The sequence below is a fragment of the Seriola aureovittata genome, chromosome 13 (genome assembly GCF_021018895.1).
Source record: "Seriola aureovittata isolate HTS-2021-v1 ecotype China chromosome 13, ASM2101889v1, whole genome shotgun sequence".
NCBI classification, from domain to species: domain Eukaryota; kingdom Metazoa; phylum Chordata; class Actinopteri; order Carangiformes; family Carangidae; genus Seriola; species Seriola aureovittata.
The window spans coordinates 22,067,794-22,085,317 of record NC_079376.1 but is presented as its reverse complement, the minus strand read 5'-3'; the positions used below and the strand labels follow the sequence as shown (position 1 = coordinate 22,085,317).

The 17,524-nt window shown below is 39.7% G+C and overlaps 1 protein-coding gene across 1 annotated transcript; it reads left to right on the top strand.

Moving 5' to 3' along the window:
* Positions 1–799: 799 nt before the first annotated feature.
* Positions 800–7,072, top strand: supt7l (SPT7 like, STAGA complex subunit gamma). Its single transcript, XM_056394248.1, has 4 exons — positions 800–1,307; positions 1,507–1,831; positions 3,643–3,880; positions 4,861–7,072. The coding sequence occupies exons 1-4, from the start codon at positions 871–873 to the stop codon at positions 5,154–5,156; spliced, it is 1,296 nt and encodes a 431-aa protein (XP_056250223.1). The 5' UTR covers positions 800–870; the 3' UTR covers positions 5,157–7,072.
* Positions 7,073–17,524: the final 10,452 nt, after the last annotated feature.

Genomic DNA, 17,524 nt, shown 5'->3' with positions numbered 1-17,524 from the left:
CCTCAGCTATTTACCCGAGTTTTTTGCAAAACGGACGAGAAAGTTTACATCCTGTGCAACTTCCTCCAAAAATACAAGGGCAATTGGCTCCAATTATCAACAGACGTTTCAGCCATCTCTGTTTAATGTAAGTTACAGTAGTCTTTTTTTAACTTAAATATTGTACAGTTTAACTGCCTAAGCATGCATGCAAGGTACTTATCGTTAGCTAGCTGGCTTGTTGTCGTTGCTCCCTCATGAGTCAGAGTTAATGCTAATGCGTTTTCTCTTGTGTGTTCCCGTAGTGCAAAACTCCAGTCAGACACCTGACTTTTTATGTTGTCTTGCTATTCGCCAAATAGAAATTCCTGTTAAACTTTGATTTCAGAGTGTAACTCAATCAAATAATGCAATCTTCAATTCGGGATACACCTAACAGCCGTTCCTATACATTCAAAATACTCTTCCTGCTGTCTTCCTTCTTGTTAAAAGTAGTGTCACCTGATTATTATTGCTAATATTTTTATTTATTTATGCCGAGGTGATCATGAGACAACATTTAAAGCACGATCCATGGTTTGTGTATGTTTGCCATATACAAATGGTATTAAATTGCGCAGCTATTAGTATTTGGCCGTCATTACTTTGGCAGTTGGGGCTAAGCTGCCAACCTGAAACAGCTAAAACTTCACATTTTAAACTATCTTATAAGCAAAAAGAACTATTAAGTATTTTAAAGTTAATTGAAGGTGTGTGTGTAAAAATCTGAATCAATACTCCACTGAAAATGTTAATATCTGCGATGATCACTGACTTTTCTCACCTCTCCCTCTTTACAATTTTCAGACTTGATGCCGGTTTGAATCAGCCTTGTGTCTTTGATCGCTCATCATGATGCGTTACTGGGGAGAGATCCCTGGACCTGCAGGGGCGCCTCCCAGCCGCAGCTCCTTTGACTTGCTCCAACGTGAGTTTCGCTCTGTGGAGATGCAGGACCCTCCCCTGCACCAGCCCTCAGCCCAGCGTCCGCGGCCCACCACAATGTTAGACATCCCCTCAGAACCCTGCAGCCTCACCATCCACACTGTGCAGCTTTGTCAGCATGCTCGCCGCCTCCGTGGCCTCTTGGCAGCGGCCCAGGCTCAAGCTCAGGGTCAGAGCTCAGCGTCATCTGAAGGGGGCAGCAGGATGGAGGAGGCTGATACCAACTTCCCACTACGTCCTCCCACCCCACCTGTCATGCCAGATGATCTGTTACCTGTGGACAGCAAAGCCCCACGGCAACCCTTCCAGCTCCGCCACAGTGACCCTGAAAGTGACTTTTATAAGTAAGTTACTCTGGCTGTGTGGCTGAGATAAGATTGGAGCCCTTTTTTGTAATTAAATACCATCCATATCTATTGAGGGCATCAGAGTTTTAATTTAGATATTATAATTTGTTTATAATTTCACAGATATAATCTCAGTTAATTTAGCAAGCAGGTATCATTTATCTCCTTCTATCCTGTCTGGTTCTTCCATCTTAAGGGGTAAAGGCGAGCCTGTCACAGAGCTGAGTTGGCCCTCCTGCAGGCAGCTCCTCTATCAGTCAGTGGCCACCGTCCTGGCTCATGCTGGCTTTGAATCTGCTCAGGAGAGTGTGCTGGAGACTCTGACCGACCTGGTCCATGAGCATTACCTGCGCCTCACCCGCCTGCTGCGGGTGGCGGTGGATCGGGAGGCGCGGTTAGGGGCAAGTCCCTTCCCGGACGTGGTGGAGCAAGTGTTCCATGAGGTGGGCATCGGCAGCGTGCTGGCCCTGCAGCGCTTCTGGCAAGTGAGGATCAAAGACTATCACAGCTACATGCTGCAGGTGAGGTTGAATCATAACTGTTCAAGATTTTGCCATACTGTTGATACTGTGTATCTGTCACTTTTAATATCTGTGTATGTATTGAGTCACTGTCAATGTTGCAAATCAGTAAGTGGGACTAGTAGTATTACATTTTTTCAAGATTTATGCATTTAAGTAAGGAGTACCTTTACTTGTTGTGTACACAATCCACCGAATTAGACAAAATAGACATTTCTGCCTGTTTACATTTTTCATTAACTGTTTCTCATTTGAATTTCCAGAAAATATATTATATGTCAGTAAAAGTACAGATAGGTGACAAATTGTCTGTTGGGCCTCCAGGTGCCACCAGAACAGCTTCAGTGCTCCTTGGCATTGATTCTACAGCTGTCTGAACTCTACAGGGGGATGAACACCTTTCTTCCCAAAGATATTCACTCTTTTGGTGATTTGATGATGGTGGTCGAGAGCGCTGTCTAACATGTCAGTCCTACATTTCCTATAGGTTTTCTTGGGTTGTGATCTGGCAACTATGAAGGCCATAGCATATGATTCACATCATGTTCATACTCATCAAACCATTCAGTGAACACTGTCATCCTGGAAGAGACCACTCCCATCACGATAGAAATGTTTCATCATCGGACGAAGAACAACTTTGGATTGATTTGCAGTGACCCCTCCCTCTAAGGGGACAAGTGGACCCAAACAATCCCAGCAAAATGCCCCTCATAGCATAACAGAGCCACATGATCCCCTCACTGTAGGGGTCACACATTCAGACCTGCACTGTTCTCCCCTTGTGCTCCTGCCATCTGTGCCCTGACAATGAACCCTCTTTCAAAGTCACTCAGATCTTTTCCTCTTGTCATCTTGATACAGACACAGAATCAGCTGGGTCTGCTCGGCATTTTTATACCTGCCACAGAGCATGATGGGATGTTAACTGCTTAATTATACAATGCAGTGCACCTGTGTGGAAGCATCTACATTCGTTATGTTCTCCACTCATTTATTCATGTTTTTCCTTTTAATCTGTCCCGTCAGTAGAAATCATGGCATAAAATTATATTTACCATGATATTTTATCCTCGTTTGTTTGTGGTGTTCAAGATCATTTTTGGCAATTTGGTTAATATTGTATAAATGGCAGAGGAGGAGCTACGACATATACCAGCAGCAGGTTGTTTCGTGCTATTACTATCATTGGTTAAGTGCAATTTTAATAATGTATCAATTTTATGTAATTTATCAACCAAAAACACCAAACCAAGCTTCTCCAATACGAGGATTTGATCATAATTTTTACTATATTTTGAGATTTTATTGACTAAACAATTAGACCTTTAAAATAATCTGCAAATTAAACAGTACTGAAAATAATAATCTTTGGCACAGTGCAGTGTAAAAAAGTGTCATGGCTTCAGGACAACATGCTGAATCATCTCAGGAAGCATAAAGCACTTTGTACGAGTGAGAACAATCGACCGTATGGTAACTTGTGTGCAAGCTGCTCGGAAGTGAGACAGACGCCAAAGTGAGAGATTCACTGTCCTCAATGCCAACAGGACTTTTAAAGAAACACAAGTGATCAGAGCTGCGGAGAGCAGAAAGTGAGGAAACTGATCTGTTGATGATCAATGTCGCTTTTATACCTCATTATTTAGACTCCGTAGAAAAATTTTGAATATTGACAAGTCTCTTAGCTGAAGCCACTGACCTATATTTTTTAGGTCAGAGGAGACTAATATTGAAGGCTGGGTCATCCAGGCTCAGTTCTCATTTTATCCTACACCAGAAAAACAGGACTAATAGTTTTTCCTTTTTAGGTCAGTAAGGATCTGTCGGAGGAATACGAGCGGCTGGTGAACCCAGAGAAGGCTCTGGAGGACTCCAAGCCCCCGAGGATTAAGGAGGAGCCCATGAGTGACATCTCCTTCCCTGTTAGCGAGGAGCCTGAGGCCGACCTGGCCTCTGGGGACCAGGCTCTGCCTATGGGGGTCCTCGGGGCCCACGGTGAAAGGCTGGCTTCAGGCCTGGATGGTGACCATTCTCCTCACACCTCAGGTGAGAGCAGCACTCCTGTCCACATTTATATTCTGCCTTCATGAAGAGTTCCCTACTGAGGTGTCTGGTGTGAGTAACACCTTGAGTGTTGGATGTTGTGTGACCAAGTGGAGCAGGTAAAGCTTCTGTTTTTAGCATCGTGGCTTCAGTAAATTGCTGTGTGTATTTTAATCAGTAAGCAGCTTCCTACTAGGACACTTCCTAATAAGATTTCTCCTCAGAAAGTGTTTCCAATAAGGTTGTTAACATGACCTAGTTTTTATCAGCTCACTTTTCTGCAGGAGAGTAAATGATATCATAAAAAATAACTTAGTCAATACTTGTTTGCTATTAAGACATTATCTACATCAAGTCTATAGGTGCAGTCAGTCGTCTGCGGACCATTAAACTGAGCTTGACTCAGCACGTCCTGCCACAGTGACATCTGACCACAAACCTCTTTAAAACACTTTAAATAAAATAGATAATGTGTTGTTTACTGCTTTTCTTACCCCTATGAAACCATTCCATCTCTCTCCATATTTTAGATGCATGTTACTCTCGTAGTTTTTACTCTTAGCAGATCTTGCAAGGTCATGAAACCTCAGGCACAACTGTCTGCATCTATCAAAATCAGTCAAAACAAGGCACCTTCATAGGCCTCTTACATGTCATATTTGAATGAGCCACACAGCCTGGAAATTGCGACTGTCTACCTCTCACCTTAATTAATTCACATGATAAGAATGCGTAAGGATTGATGTCAAAGTTTTCCTAGCTGTTATATTTCTCCTTCCTCTAAACCAATACCATTTTTTGCAGAATGAAGCAGCAGGTTTTATGTGAAATATAGTTGGAATAAAAACCACACAATATTCCAGATGGCATCTGTCACGTCTCGTTAGCATTTTTTAATTACCTTCTTTCCTTACTTTTTAATGCAGGGAATTTGTTTTTGTGGTTGAAAATCATCTTTGCTCAATTTGTTCTCTTCTTTTAAGGTGGGGGCGGGGCCAACAACTCCCCTCTGTGGCCGCAGGTGAAAATGGAGCCGCAGGACGGCGAGGAGGGCCAGGGCTCGGGCCACCACCACCACCATCACCACGGTGTCCTGGGCGGAGATGTCTTCGAGGAGGGGGGGCCCATGTCCACCATGAGCGAATCGGGAGGAGCCATGGCACCTTCACCGGGAGGCGCTGCGTCAGACGGCAGCTATGCCTCGCATTCGCCTGACTCCCTGATGGGCACGTCGCCCGTCTTCAACCAGAGACCCAAGAAACGGGCGAAGAAGATGTGAAAGAGAAGCTGTGAGTGTCGGAGGAGAGACAGTGGACTCTAAACTCACCGGCCAATCCTGGACAGGTGGTGAAATACACCAGCTGTCGAGATCATGGCCACTGCATAAACAGAGACAAAGACTTTAGTGTCATGAAAGAACTGAACTGATGGAGAAAAAAATATATTTTGTAGTTTTTCATGTTTGTTTTTATGAGTCTAGTTTCTCTCAAATAGCTGAAGATGTTGCCACTAAATATATTGATGGGGTTTATTGTCAAAAGAATATCTTCTAAATCATTTGGATGATCCTTTTTCATTTGAATTATAAAAAAAATGCACACAAAAAAAAGAGTTTCAACCTAATGAATTGAAGAACAGGAAAAACTAAGAGGTCCAAAAGCAAATCATTTAGTTAAACAGCTTAATAATTCATCAGAATGGTTTGTTTTCCCAAGCTATTAACTCCCTTTCCCCCCCATACCAATTACTTTCTGTACCATTCATTACGATTAAAAGACCCTCCACCAAAAAGGGAAAACAACTTTTTTTTTTTCCCTCATGAACATGTCGTTTCATTATATGATGTGTTTTTCAACCCGTCGTCTCCCTGCCGCAGTAACTCTTCACATGTCGCCCAGCAACACAAGCGGAGCCAACCACACAGAGACACACACACTTCACACACCTGTCAACCTGAAGCCACTCCGCCAAATTAGCATCTGTTTCAGTAATGAGGCAAAGCTGTGAATGCAACACCAGAGGCAATTATGGTTTGGTAGTCTGCATCATGAAGGCGACATCAATCCAGTCTTAATGGCAAATTAATTACGGCATGCATAATTTTGCATGCTGAATGAGCAGGTCTGTTTGAATACATGTGATGTTCTTTTGTGTGGGCCTGTTCATTTTCACAATTAGTCAGATAATTGTCTGCACCTATGGGAAGTGCTGATAGGGGTCATATGCATTGATATTCAATTTGCTGCATTGGTGGTTGGTTTGTGTTTTGTTTTTTTGGTGCACAACTTTAAAAAAAAAAAAAAATGTATCTGGTCTGCAGCGCTGTGTGACCCGGGTGGGAGTTGGAGCAGCTGGAAAACAAAATCAGTATTCCAGACTTAGCATCGACACAGGGAGCCTTTTCAAAACTAATGACTGTAAAGCAGTGTCACCTGCTTCTAATGGGAGTCCTGAATTATTTTCTGCTCTGACATTCTGCGGGTAAAACTCCACGGTTGCAGCAGAAAAACAAACGTCAGCAATGGCGTCGTCACTCCCAGGCCGCGGTCGAAATGTCAAACAGATCTCCTTTCCTAACCACATTTCCTGGACCTCGATGGAAAACGTCATGAGGTCAAGGAAAGATGTGAAGGAGAATTCATAATGACAGGATCCGAAAGCGATCAGACTAGGATTTATTTTAAACCAACTTTACAACACATGGACAATAAATATTAATTTCCATGAAACATGAAAGAAATATACAAATAGAAAGAGTTGAGGCATTAAAGTAATAATTCAATAAAAAAATAAAGAACTGAGTAAAGGGCCTGGATAAATTCTATTCTTCTATATATGTGAGAGTTTTGTCCTTTTTTTTCACCATTTGATAAGTAAAGAATTGTTTTTAGTTCATTCCCTAATTTGGAGGGGGACTGCAATGTTGTGTTGTTTTAAATATTGCTGCAGCAAGGAATTGTGGGACGGCATCAGCTCCTTTCCTTTCCTAAAGGAAGGTCCAGTGTATCTCTCATCATGGAGGGCATTGTTGTCCTGGAGGAACATGAGAAGAAGACATGTTAACCTCAGTGTAGTGCAGTGCCTGCACTTCCAAAATACAAAAATATTTTTCTAGGATGGAAATGGTTTAGTTGTATATTTTGGTTAATAAGAAAGAAAGTGGTTTTTTTTGTAAATAAAATATAAACAAATGTATTGCATTGTGTGTTTGTTAGTGAACTGGACAAACTTTGAGTCTTCTCAACTTAAATATTTGACTGAAAATGGTAAAGAGCACTAAATGAAAATTGAAAATCAAGTCTTTCTAACCTCAAATGTTGAGAAAAAAGTGCATTGAACTCAAATAGTTACTTCCAATCTATTACCATTCAAGTCAAGTTTCACTCAAGGCGCTCATTTACCTCAAAAAGTTAAAAACCATTTACTATTTCAAAATAAAATATCAATGCTAGAACCTTTCTTTTATCAGACTTCAGTAACAGCTGCGGTCATGTGACTATTTACACGAAGCAGGTGACGCTGCTCAAATCTCTACACAAGATGTTAAATGATAATGTAATATACATAAAAACTGTACTTAAAAACTTTACAGTAAATTTATAGGCTGAAAAATGGTCACTCTTGCAACTGCTGGGCTGAACCGGACTAACACACAGCTTTATTATATTTGTGCTGAGGCAATATGACCTCTCAGTTTGTCAACAGCTGCTGAGTCGCTGAGCGCCGGGGAGAAAAGGTGTAATTACAAAAATGTCAAGATGTTTTTTGAGCGGGGGGCTCTGAGTGGGGCCAAAGCGTGCTGAGAGCCAAAGAAAGGACCCAACAAATGATTAATTACCTTCCGATGTGCAAAGTCATTAATCTAAAATGAAATTTAATCTCTCCGGCCGTGACGTGAGTTTGTGAGCAGAATGAGGAATATGTTTAATTTTTACACAAAGAGCCCGGATGGTCCTTCAGGGCGTTTCATTCGTCTGTTTTTGAAGGAATCACAGGAAAGTGGAAATGAGACACTCAAACTAAAGTAATGACATCATAGGATTTCTTCGAATTCTGTTTATTGTTATCACGTAAGAGATACTGTACATCTGCCGTGGAGACAAATAATGAATTATGAGATGAGATGATGGTATCAAGAGAGAGATGAATTGCCAGACATATGGGATGTGACAGGAACAAGGGGTCCCATGCTACACATGCCACTGCTACAGCCATTTCACCTCTCCCCAGAGATGAGAGGATTGATTGCAAAGCCTCAGAGTCTCAGTCTGAATCAATCAATGGATATTTTCTCTCGGGTGATCTGACTAAAAAATGTAAAATGAAGCGAGAATTGATGCAATCTCTTCAGGCTTGGAATTCATTCATCCTCTGGTTCATTTTTCTGTTTGGGAAAAATGGCCATAGATATAATTAGGAGTTACAAATGAAAGCTACAAGAGTTCATCAGAAAGTGTGAGTGAACTGTAAACTGCTGCTCACTGAAAGATGAGGCTCTGTGAAAGTCTACTTTGTTGCATTGGTGATGCATGAAACGTTACACCAGTTGAGGAAAGTAACTGAGTACAGTAATTCATGCTTCATACTTTACTGTGGTGCAACTTTGAGTTACTTGTACTTTCCCCTACAGAAATGTTACATATGACATACAGTGTATGTCCCTATATCAAGATGATCAAGAGATGTTATTATCACATATATACATCCTCTGGATATATGAAGATATATACGTTTATAACGTATATGAAATACCCATGCATAGTCAAATTTGTATATGTATCAAAAATATCTAAATGATGATTCTTTATATGGTATAACATGTTGTGAGCATATATGTTAACCATATATATTTAATTTATACACTATGTGCAAGTTTATTTAAACAACATTCATATAAAAATTATATATGTTTTTTTCTTATTAATTTTAACATTCCTATCTAAGTGTCACAGAGTTTTTGGACCTTATATATAATATCAACATACTGTATATTGACAGGCTTTGGGATGGATAGGCCTATTTATTTATGTACTACAATATAAGCATACATACATAAACATACATATTTTGTATGGCCTAGACATATGTGTCACTATATGAAATTATTGCAATTTCTAATAGTTTTCATATATAATTTTTACATATAAAGTATGTAATGTTTTTATTTTATATGTACATATATGTCATATATGGAAATTCAATACATGTACATATATTACATGTGTATATTGGTTAAGTGTTTCCATTTAGTGCCCCTTAATACTTCTGTACTTTTTACTGCAGTACATTTTTTCAGATTAATATTATACACAAAAAAAGTTTATAATGGTGCATAACTTCTGGTTAGATGTCAAATTATTTTATTAATAACATACTAGAGACAGATTTCAGTGCAAATCCAACCATTATGCATAATGGTTATTCTGCCAACGAAAAGTTAATCTGCCCTCAGAACTCAGAACAGAAATGTGTTCCTGGGTGAAACTAGGCTTGATAGCAGGAAGCAGAATTGAGGTAAGGCACTGGAAGTCAAAAGAGCGTGTCAGTTTTAATGAATGGAGAGACGAGCTGGATAAGATCTTCTGAACAGGTTATCCACTGAGTTAATAATAGTCTGGATGTATTCAGGAAGATATGGGGCAACATATCTGGGTGTAATAGTTAGAGATGAGCACCAAGATAACTGATATAGCCCATCCCTATTTTCTATGTGCATCATATAATTGTCTATGCTCGATGGACAAACATGAAGTGTAATTACCTGTCAAAAAATATGACAAGCTTCTAAGATAAAATACAATACATCAATACTTTACAATAAGAAACTCAGTGGTTTCCAACCTGTTTGACATCTGAGTCCACACACAAAAAAAAAAAAAAAAGCTGAGCTCTACTTGAGAACCCTCGTCACATTTCAGATGTCTCAGTTATTAGCAGTTCCCCTCTAAACTTCTCAGATGGTTTCATTTAAATAACTGTTCAAGGCTCCAATGAGGTTAAACTCTCCAATATTTCCCCAAGATTAGAGAGAAGCTCAAAACTGAATATGAATACATGCATGTGTAGCGGCAGTATCCTCCATGTCGGATGGTCAAACGGCTTCAGAAAAACCCCCTCCCCTCACACGTCTTTACAATAGCTGGGATTTTAAGGCTGACTCCAACTATTTCTGTAACTTTGTGAAAGAGAAAATCCAACGTTCACACCTACTTCAAGCACGACTGGTCAGGTGTGGAGGTGAAGGGGTTTGAATTTGTCTGTGCAGCTTCGTTTTTTCACTTCTTCCTGTAACTTTTTCACTCACTTTCCGTGTGAACAACCGAGTGCAACTCTATGAATGCCTTCCAGGAGAGGCTGTGTGAAGATGTACACCATTACTATTATTGAAACAGTTAGCATGTCTCCACGCTCTCTGTGATGGCCAGCTTTTCACCTCTCCTTTGAGTTATAAACATAAGCTAAATTTAGCTTCACCTTGACCAGCTACAACAGTAAAATGCTTGATTCATCACTGACAGTCTAATAATGTGATGCATAATAACATATCAGTCACTGTACAATAAGCACTTTTACTATTTATACTTCAAATACTTTTGCTGCTGTACTTGTAAGGAGTTTGATTGCAGGACTCTTCACTTGTAATGAAGTATTTTAAATCCTTGCATTGGTGCGTTTACTTCAATGAAGGATCTTAGTATTTCTTCCACCTGTGTGTGACACAACAATAAATCCACACAGCCTGGACCTGGGGGCAGACAGGACAAATCTGAGGAGCCGTAAGATGATAGGCGAGAAGCAAAGCAGAGGAAACATATTTCTGCTACACAAAATGATGTTTATTTATATGAAATCCTCAACAAATTTAGTATAGTATTCACATGATACACATAATGAAAAAACACACTACAACACGTGATGTGGGTCATAAGATGTGAGAACTGCTGCTCTTGGGGTTAAACAGGCTAAAGGTCGAGAGCAGTAGCCTACCCATAAAGACCAAATATATCGACCTGCCTTAACTGAGCTTCTCATTGTCGCATTTAGAGAGGAAGCAAACCATAATATTTTGATATGCAGAACCGTCTAACCGCAAGCCATGTTTGCCCCAAGTTCAGCCTCCCAGGCAGGACGTGAACACGTCTCCCATCTCCTTCACAAGAGCTGGCACAGCCCATAACCTCGACTACACTGTATATGCCCCAAAGCATTTGACTGGTAGAGCTCACTGAGGAGGCAGTCGTCAGTGTGGGATGCCCAGGGCTAAATAATCCATTTCCGTGTAGCCCTCTGTAATGTGCTTTCATATGATAGCTTTCATCTTTATAGAATAAAGTCGACTCTGAAAATGGAGCCACTCTACAGCAAATCCATTTTACTGGAAACAGTATTGGTCTTTTGAAACAACACATTTCTGTGCTATAGAATTGTGATCTCTTCTGCGTCCGTTCATCGTTCCTCCATTGGAGGGCTGTCTTGCGCCACATTCAAACTGCAGCTGGACTGTGGCCTCCTCCTCCTCCTCCTCCTCCTCCTCTTCCTCTTTACATGCAGGGTTTAGCATTCTCCCAGTTACCACAGAGACTCGGGCACTCCCAGGTTTACAGCTTCAGACTGCAGAGTAGTGCAGTCGAGATGATACCAAACGAATACATTTCCTCAACACATGGCAATAATTAGCTTGTTGTTACTGCTGCATTGTCCCTGAATGTCTGGATTGGGATGTACCTAAAAAAAAAACAAATCTGTTATATGTTATACCAAATGACAGGGGCGCGATCAGATGGCTTTGTTCCTCATACACATGAAAAATTTCTGCAAGCCTGTCACTTTTCAGGATATTCCCCACTGTGATGCCACTTTTTGATCTTAATATGCATTTCATTTTACCTAAAAATCACTTCTCTATCCCTAATTGCTTGTCAGTCATGGCAGCCAGTAGTTGGATTAGGTGTTTTCTCACATCCATTACAGCACAAGGGCTAGAGTAACCAATTACGGTATTGTGCCGGCATATAGCTGGCAGCAAACGTACCAAAATAGCACCACCGTTTTCTCATTCCATTCCACCACAATGACTGTGGGTAATGTATTCACATCAGGCACTGAAAGCACTTTAGATGATGGTACCGATATCATAAAGAAGCCTTCAATCCCTTCCCGCACCACCTACTGTACAGTACAAGCTCTTAGTGTTCATATTCATTAAACTGGCTCAAATTTAAACATGACTGAAATTGCTTTTGCACGGGTAACAGGGATAAAATACTTTTGTGTGCTTTTGCACTGATCCTTATACAAAAAGTCTTCTTTTTTGGCTTTAGATTCTCTAGACTAGGGGTTTTACTGACTCTTTGAATAGTAAATAAATAAGCCAATAAATAAAAATTAACACAATTCTTTGTATTACTTCTATTTTGGCGATAATCTCAGTTTTGGAACCCTGTGGGCTACAACATTCCTTTTTAAGCTTGTATTTGTTCAGTGGCAACATTAAAAGTGTGCTGAATTAGCTATTAGCAGTGGCGTTATAAGGACCATATCTTTTCTATGATTTCTAGGCATATTTATAGAAATTTATGCATTGTGGACAATGAATAATTTAAAGGTCCCATATTGTATCAAGTGAGATTTCCATGTGTTGTTTGATTATAGATCAGGTCTAAGTTCTATATTAATACTGTGAAAGTATCAAAGTGCTCAGTCCACAGAGAAATGCACACAGCCTGTATTCAGAAACTGAGCCTTAAAACCAGCCGTCAGGACTTCTGTAACTCTGTGATGTCACAACAAAGTAGTCACCGCTCTCAGCCATGCCCCAAGCCCCGCCCACCTGGATCCACCATCCAACCTTGCAGGATTTGGTTTCTCTTAGTGTTTACCTGAAATCTTCTATATTTCTATTCAACCACTCAGAAAACAGTCAGCCAATCAGAAGAGAGGCTCAGAACCTCCTCTCTTCGACCAACCTGTTGTTACTAGGAAATGTAAAACTATACTGAGATGGTTTTTGGTACAAAACCTTAAAATATAAAATATATAAAATATATATATATATATATATATATATATATAAAATATGGGACCTTTAATAATTAATGATATTCTTGTAAAGTCACACTGAGTGTAAAGATATGTGTATTGTGTCAGTGTGTTTAGATTTTACTTGACTTGACTTGAGTTATGACTCACGCAAAGGAGTGTGACCGCAGCAATCGGTTGCTAATGGTTATAATACATCCATGGACTGAAACTGGTCTCAAAAAATGATCATCATGCACCTGAAAACTACAGCTCTAAACATGACATTAGTCATTAGCACATTAACACATGTGCACTGTGAGTGCAATCAAATGTCATTCATCATTGCTAATGAAATGCCACGGCCTCACTTTGACATGCTGGAACGCAGCAAGGATATTTTTTTTATGGGCCTCGTATCCACAAACCACAGCGGTACAGGAGCAGCCCCCGAAAAAAAAGGGTCACTGTGTCGTTTCACCTTCTTCCGCCTCGAGGCCTGTTCTTGGAAAGTGGCTATGTTAAGTCAGACACACTGTCATGAGCCCGCATCAGTTTGTCACACCACAGTTGTGAAGCTGTGACACTTTGATGAGTCCTCAGTGTCAGCTTGTTGATACTGAGTATATGACACCATCCCATCCCCGTTGCGCTATCCGTTGGCACTTTCTGCGAAACTGTCAAAACACTTTTGAGATCATGCAAAACCGAGTGGAAGCAGCGACGGCTGACAGCAAGATGCTGCGGCTCGGAAATGGAGGCGCCGGTTTTGTTTATTTATTTATTTATTTTATTTACGTGACACCTTTCAATCATGATGTTTATTTGTTGGTATTCCCTCCAAAAGTGATGAATTTAGATGTGCAGAGGAATGGCTGGCGGAGAGGAGATTTGTTTACCTGCTTGAGGTGATGGTGAAAGGGGAATGAAACGGTGACCTAACCTTTCTGTAAAATCCCCTTAGAGCGCCGTTTGAGGTAAAGAATCAGGTTTAGTTTTAATCAAAAGGGCAAAAATCCAGCCTGAGTAACATACTGTGGAGAAAAGTTTCTACAATACCTTCTTTTGAAAATGTAGTATGTTTAATGTGCCAATTTAACAATGTACCTGCAAAGCAACACTCTTCCTCCTCATACTCCTGCTACTGATTATTTGTCTCCCACTCAAACTTAGTCATTAAATTACCTTCCATATTGAAAGCTATAAATTCGAGTCCAACCTCACAGGTTTTTTGGAACATGTGTTATTTTCCCTTTGTTTGACTTTTCATACTTTCTGAGATGTTTGCATTCACTGCTAACACCAGAGATGGAGGAATCGAACAAGCTCATGCTGAGTGCTCGGCGCTGTTTGACTGCCCTTTATCAGGTGCAGTGAAGTACATGGTTACACTTCATAGCCATCTCTTGTATTTTGTAGTTAAATTAAAGCAGACTCTTCTCTTTCACATTATTTCATGTGTGCCATTGATAGTGTGCCATCTTTGTTTTCACATCCTGAACTTGATCTTTTCCTGAGATCTCATTAATATTTGGTTAACCTTGCTGTCCTTTGTCTCCTTTCAAATCACACTTTGGCAGTTTCTCTTGTTTCACTTCACTGATTGTTCATTGTCTATGAGGAGTGCTTTCAGGAAACACGCTGCTGCAGGTCCTTGACCTTCTGAGAAACCCAGGGTAAAGAACATACACTGTTTAAAGGAGCTATTTGTAAGTTTTGCTATTGCTACATAGGTAACATTAGCATTAACAGTTGTTTACTTACCAGTCTGGAAGAAACATTGCAAATTCAGCATCAAAATTCTTTCCTTTTACTCACCAAGAGCTGTCTGACAGAAACACCAACCATCCGTCACCATTACATTTTACCCACTGAAAAAGTAATTATGTCAGTTTACTCAAGAGCACATGTAAGTACATTACTCCTTACATATAACTCATCCCAACTCCATCAAAGCTGCTTTTAAAGCCTCCACACCCACCCATTTTCATTTATCTATATAAATATAAATGTATAAATATGTATGTATTTAAGACATGCAGAAATAGAAAACAAGAAAATGCTACACACTGCATGTTTCAGAAGTATTTACTGACCTACAACTAGGTTAACACTGGCACCAGTGACTTCACACAGCAGCACTTTGTGAGTCCTGCCTTCACAACAAAGGTGCAGGGAGGTCCTGCAACTCTGAACTGATTTCTTAATGCAGGTTTACTAATGGCTGATGTTAGCAGGCAAGCTAACAAGACACAACATGTAAAAACTGCACTTTACAAAGGTCTTCTTTTAGTAGAAGATAACCACGTCACACCACTTCCAGCCTGTATGCCGACACGTTTCTCTCCAGTGAACTCAGGGAGACCAAACTCAACCAGCCATCAAACCCCTGTAAAGTTTGATGCGAATCCCTAAAACTACTCATTACAGAAAAGGTGATCAAATTTTAAAAAGTAATCAAATTAATGAAAAATAAGTTAGGCAAGTTCATCAAATAATAGACAAGGCTACAAAACTATAGGGAGAGTGACATTGACATTTATTATCTCTGTTCAGTTATCAGGAGCTCTAAAAGATGATCAGCAGCGACCAGCTCTGAACTTCACTGCAGTGCCTTTTTGATATATTTTAGTCCTGACTGCAAAAAAAAGGCACAGAGAGATTTTCTTTTATCCTCTGATATTATCTTAGTTGTGCTGTTTCATTGTCCAAGTACCTATTTAACCTCTGAATAAACTTTGTGTTATCTCATTCAGGACCGGTTGAGATCAATAAGAGACCTGATACTTTGATTTTGCGACCTGAACCTACTTTTATCATGATTAAGGTCAAATATCTTGCTCATGTAAACCTGCACTACCTTTTGGAAAAATCTAATCATACTTATGTGAGCTCAATTAAGTCCTGTCATCCACTCAAAATGTGGCTTATTGAAGCCATGTGTTGCGGAGAAGTTCCTACTGTATGCTCTTTGGTTTTAAAATACATGGCCTTCAAATGCCTTTGCTATACAAATGATTCAATTACTCCTCCTTTTAAATGTGCAAGCGGAGATAGCGTTTTGCTGCCAGAGAAGGAAGAGAGAATGAAATTAACCTCAGCTTACTCCCTATGCCCTCGACACTTGTATTATGATTTTCTATTAAAACTCTATCTTTCCTATAATGAATTCAGCTCTTCTGCGAGAGAAGAGTCCCAGCATTTGCACAAACTAATTTTTTGTTTGTGTTCAGGTGAACTCTCAAATGAGAGACCTGCTGACAGTGCGGGACTGAATACCCTGAAAGACCTACTGAAATATTTGGAGAGTAGAATAGAGATTTTTAGATCAATCCTGTGAGGCAACGACATGGCAATTACTGTTCAATTGAGAAACTTTTTTTCAAGAAGGATAAACAAACTTAGAAAGTAATGAGTTATTGATGACATGGGTATAGACAATCTCCACTTTATTAGGAAGACCGGTACACCTGCTTATTTGTGTAATTATCCAATCATCCAATCATGTGGTGGCAGTGCAAAGGATAAAATCAGATACCAGCTTCCACCTTTGGGCCTAAAATCCAAAATCTCAGTAGGAACCTACAGTCACCGTGTCTGGTCCTGTCCTAAAATACAAGCATACTGGATGGATAGTCTGCAAAACATGACAATAATTTTATTATGGCGTTACATTTGAACCCTCGCTCTTTATTCCTTGGTGCTCGCTCTGGCAAACTGTTTGATATCCTCACATATGCTTCAAGGATGAATATCTTTATGTCATGGATAAATGACAAACCTCCCACTGGAGCAGACTGGCATAAGATAATCATCAAGTGTTTTACACTTGACCTGTCTGCTTCACTTTTCAAAGGAACAGTTTACGAAGATCTGTACAATGGCCTCAACACTTTCAAGTATTATCCTCGACTAATTAGAGACCCCACTTGTTGTACCTTCTTTTTAATACTGAATCGTGATGTCCTTTTGTCATCTGATCTTTCATAATAAAATCGTGACTTTTATCTTTATGTAAGGGAGGGGCGAAAGTGTTTGATGATATGGAAGCCGAGAAAGGCCGTAATCGCAAATATTTTTTAATCCCGTTAGCGATGTTATCTCAAGATAACCGAGCTTTGTATTGTCGAGATCACAGAACAATTATCCCGTTATCTCAAGAAAACTGAATAATAATCTCATTATCTCGAGATAATAGAAAACAGAGCTTTGTTTTCTTGAGATAACAGGATAATTATTCCATTATCTCAACATAATAAAGTTCCATTATCTTGAGATAACTGAATAATTATCTCCTTATCTTGAGATAACGGATAATGGAGCTTTGTTTTCTCAAGTTAACAGGATAATTATTCCGTTATCTCAGCATAACAAATCCTCATTATCTCGAGATAATGGAATAATCATCTTGTTACTTCACGAAAGCAAAGCTCTGTTATCTTGAGATAACGGGATAAGAAAATATTTGCGAGTATGGCTTTTCTCAGCTTCCAATGTATCAATACTTTTTCATTGCTATTTTTATTCTTCAGTATATATTTCTGTCATTATTATTAATGCTGATTGTGTAGACCAATCTTGTGCTGAGCTCTTTGTATATACTTTGGAAAAAAAGGTTCAGTTAATGTT

Coding starts and splice junctions, on each gene's coding strand:
- supt7l (XM_056394248.1), top strand. CDS start 871: ATGATGCGTTACTGGGGAGAGATCCCTGGACCTGCAGGGGCGCCTCCC. Junction 1,308..1,506: donor CCTGAAAGTGACTTTTATAA/GTAAGTTACTCT, acceptor TTCCATCTTAAG/GGGTAAAGGCGAGCCTGTCA. Junction 1,832..3,642: donor ATCACAGCTACATGCTGCAG/GTGAGGTTGAAT, acceptor TTTCCTTTTTAG/GTCAGTAAGGATCTGTCGGA.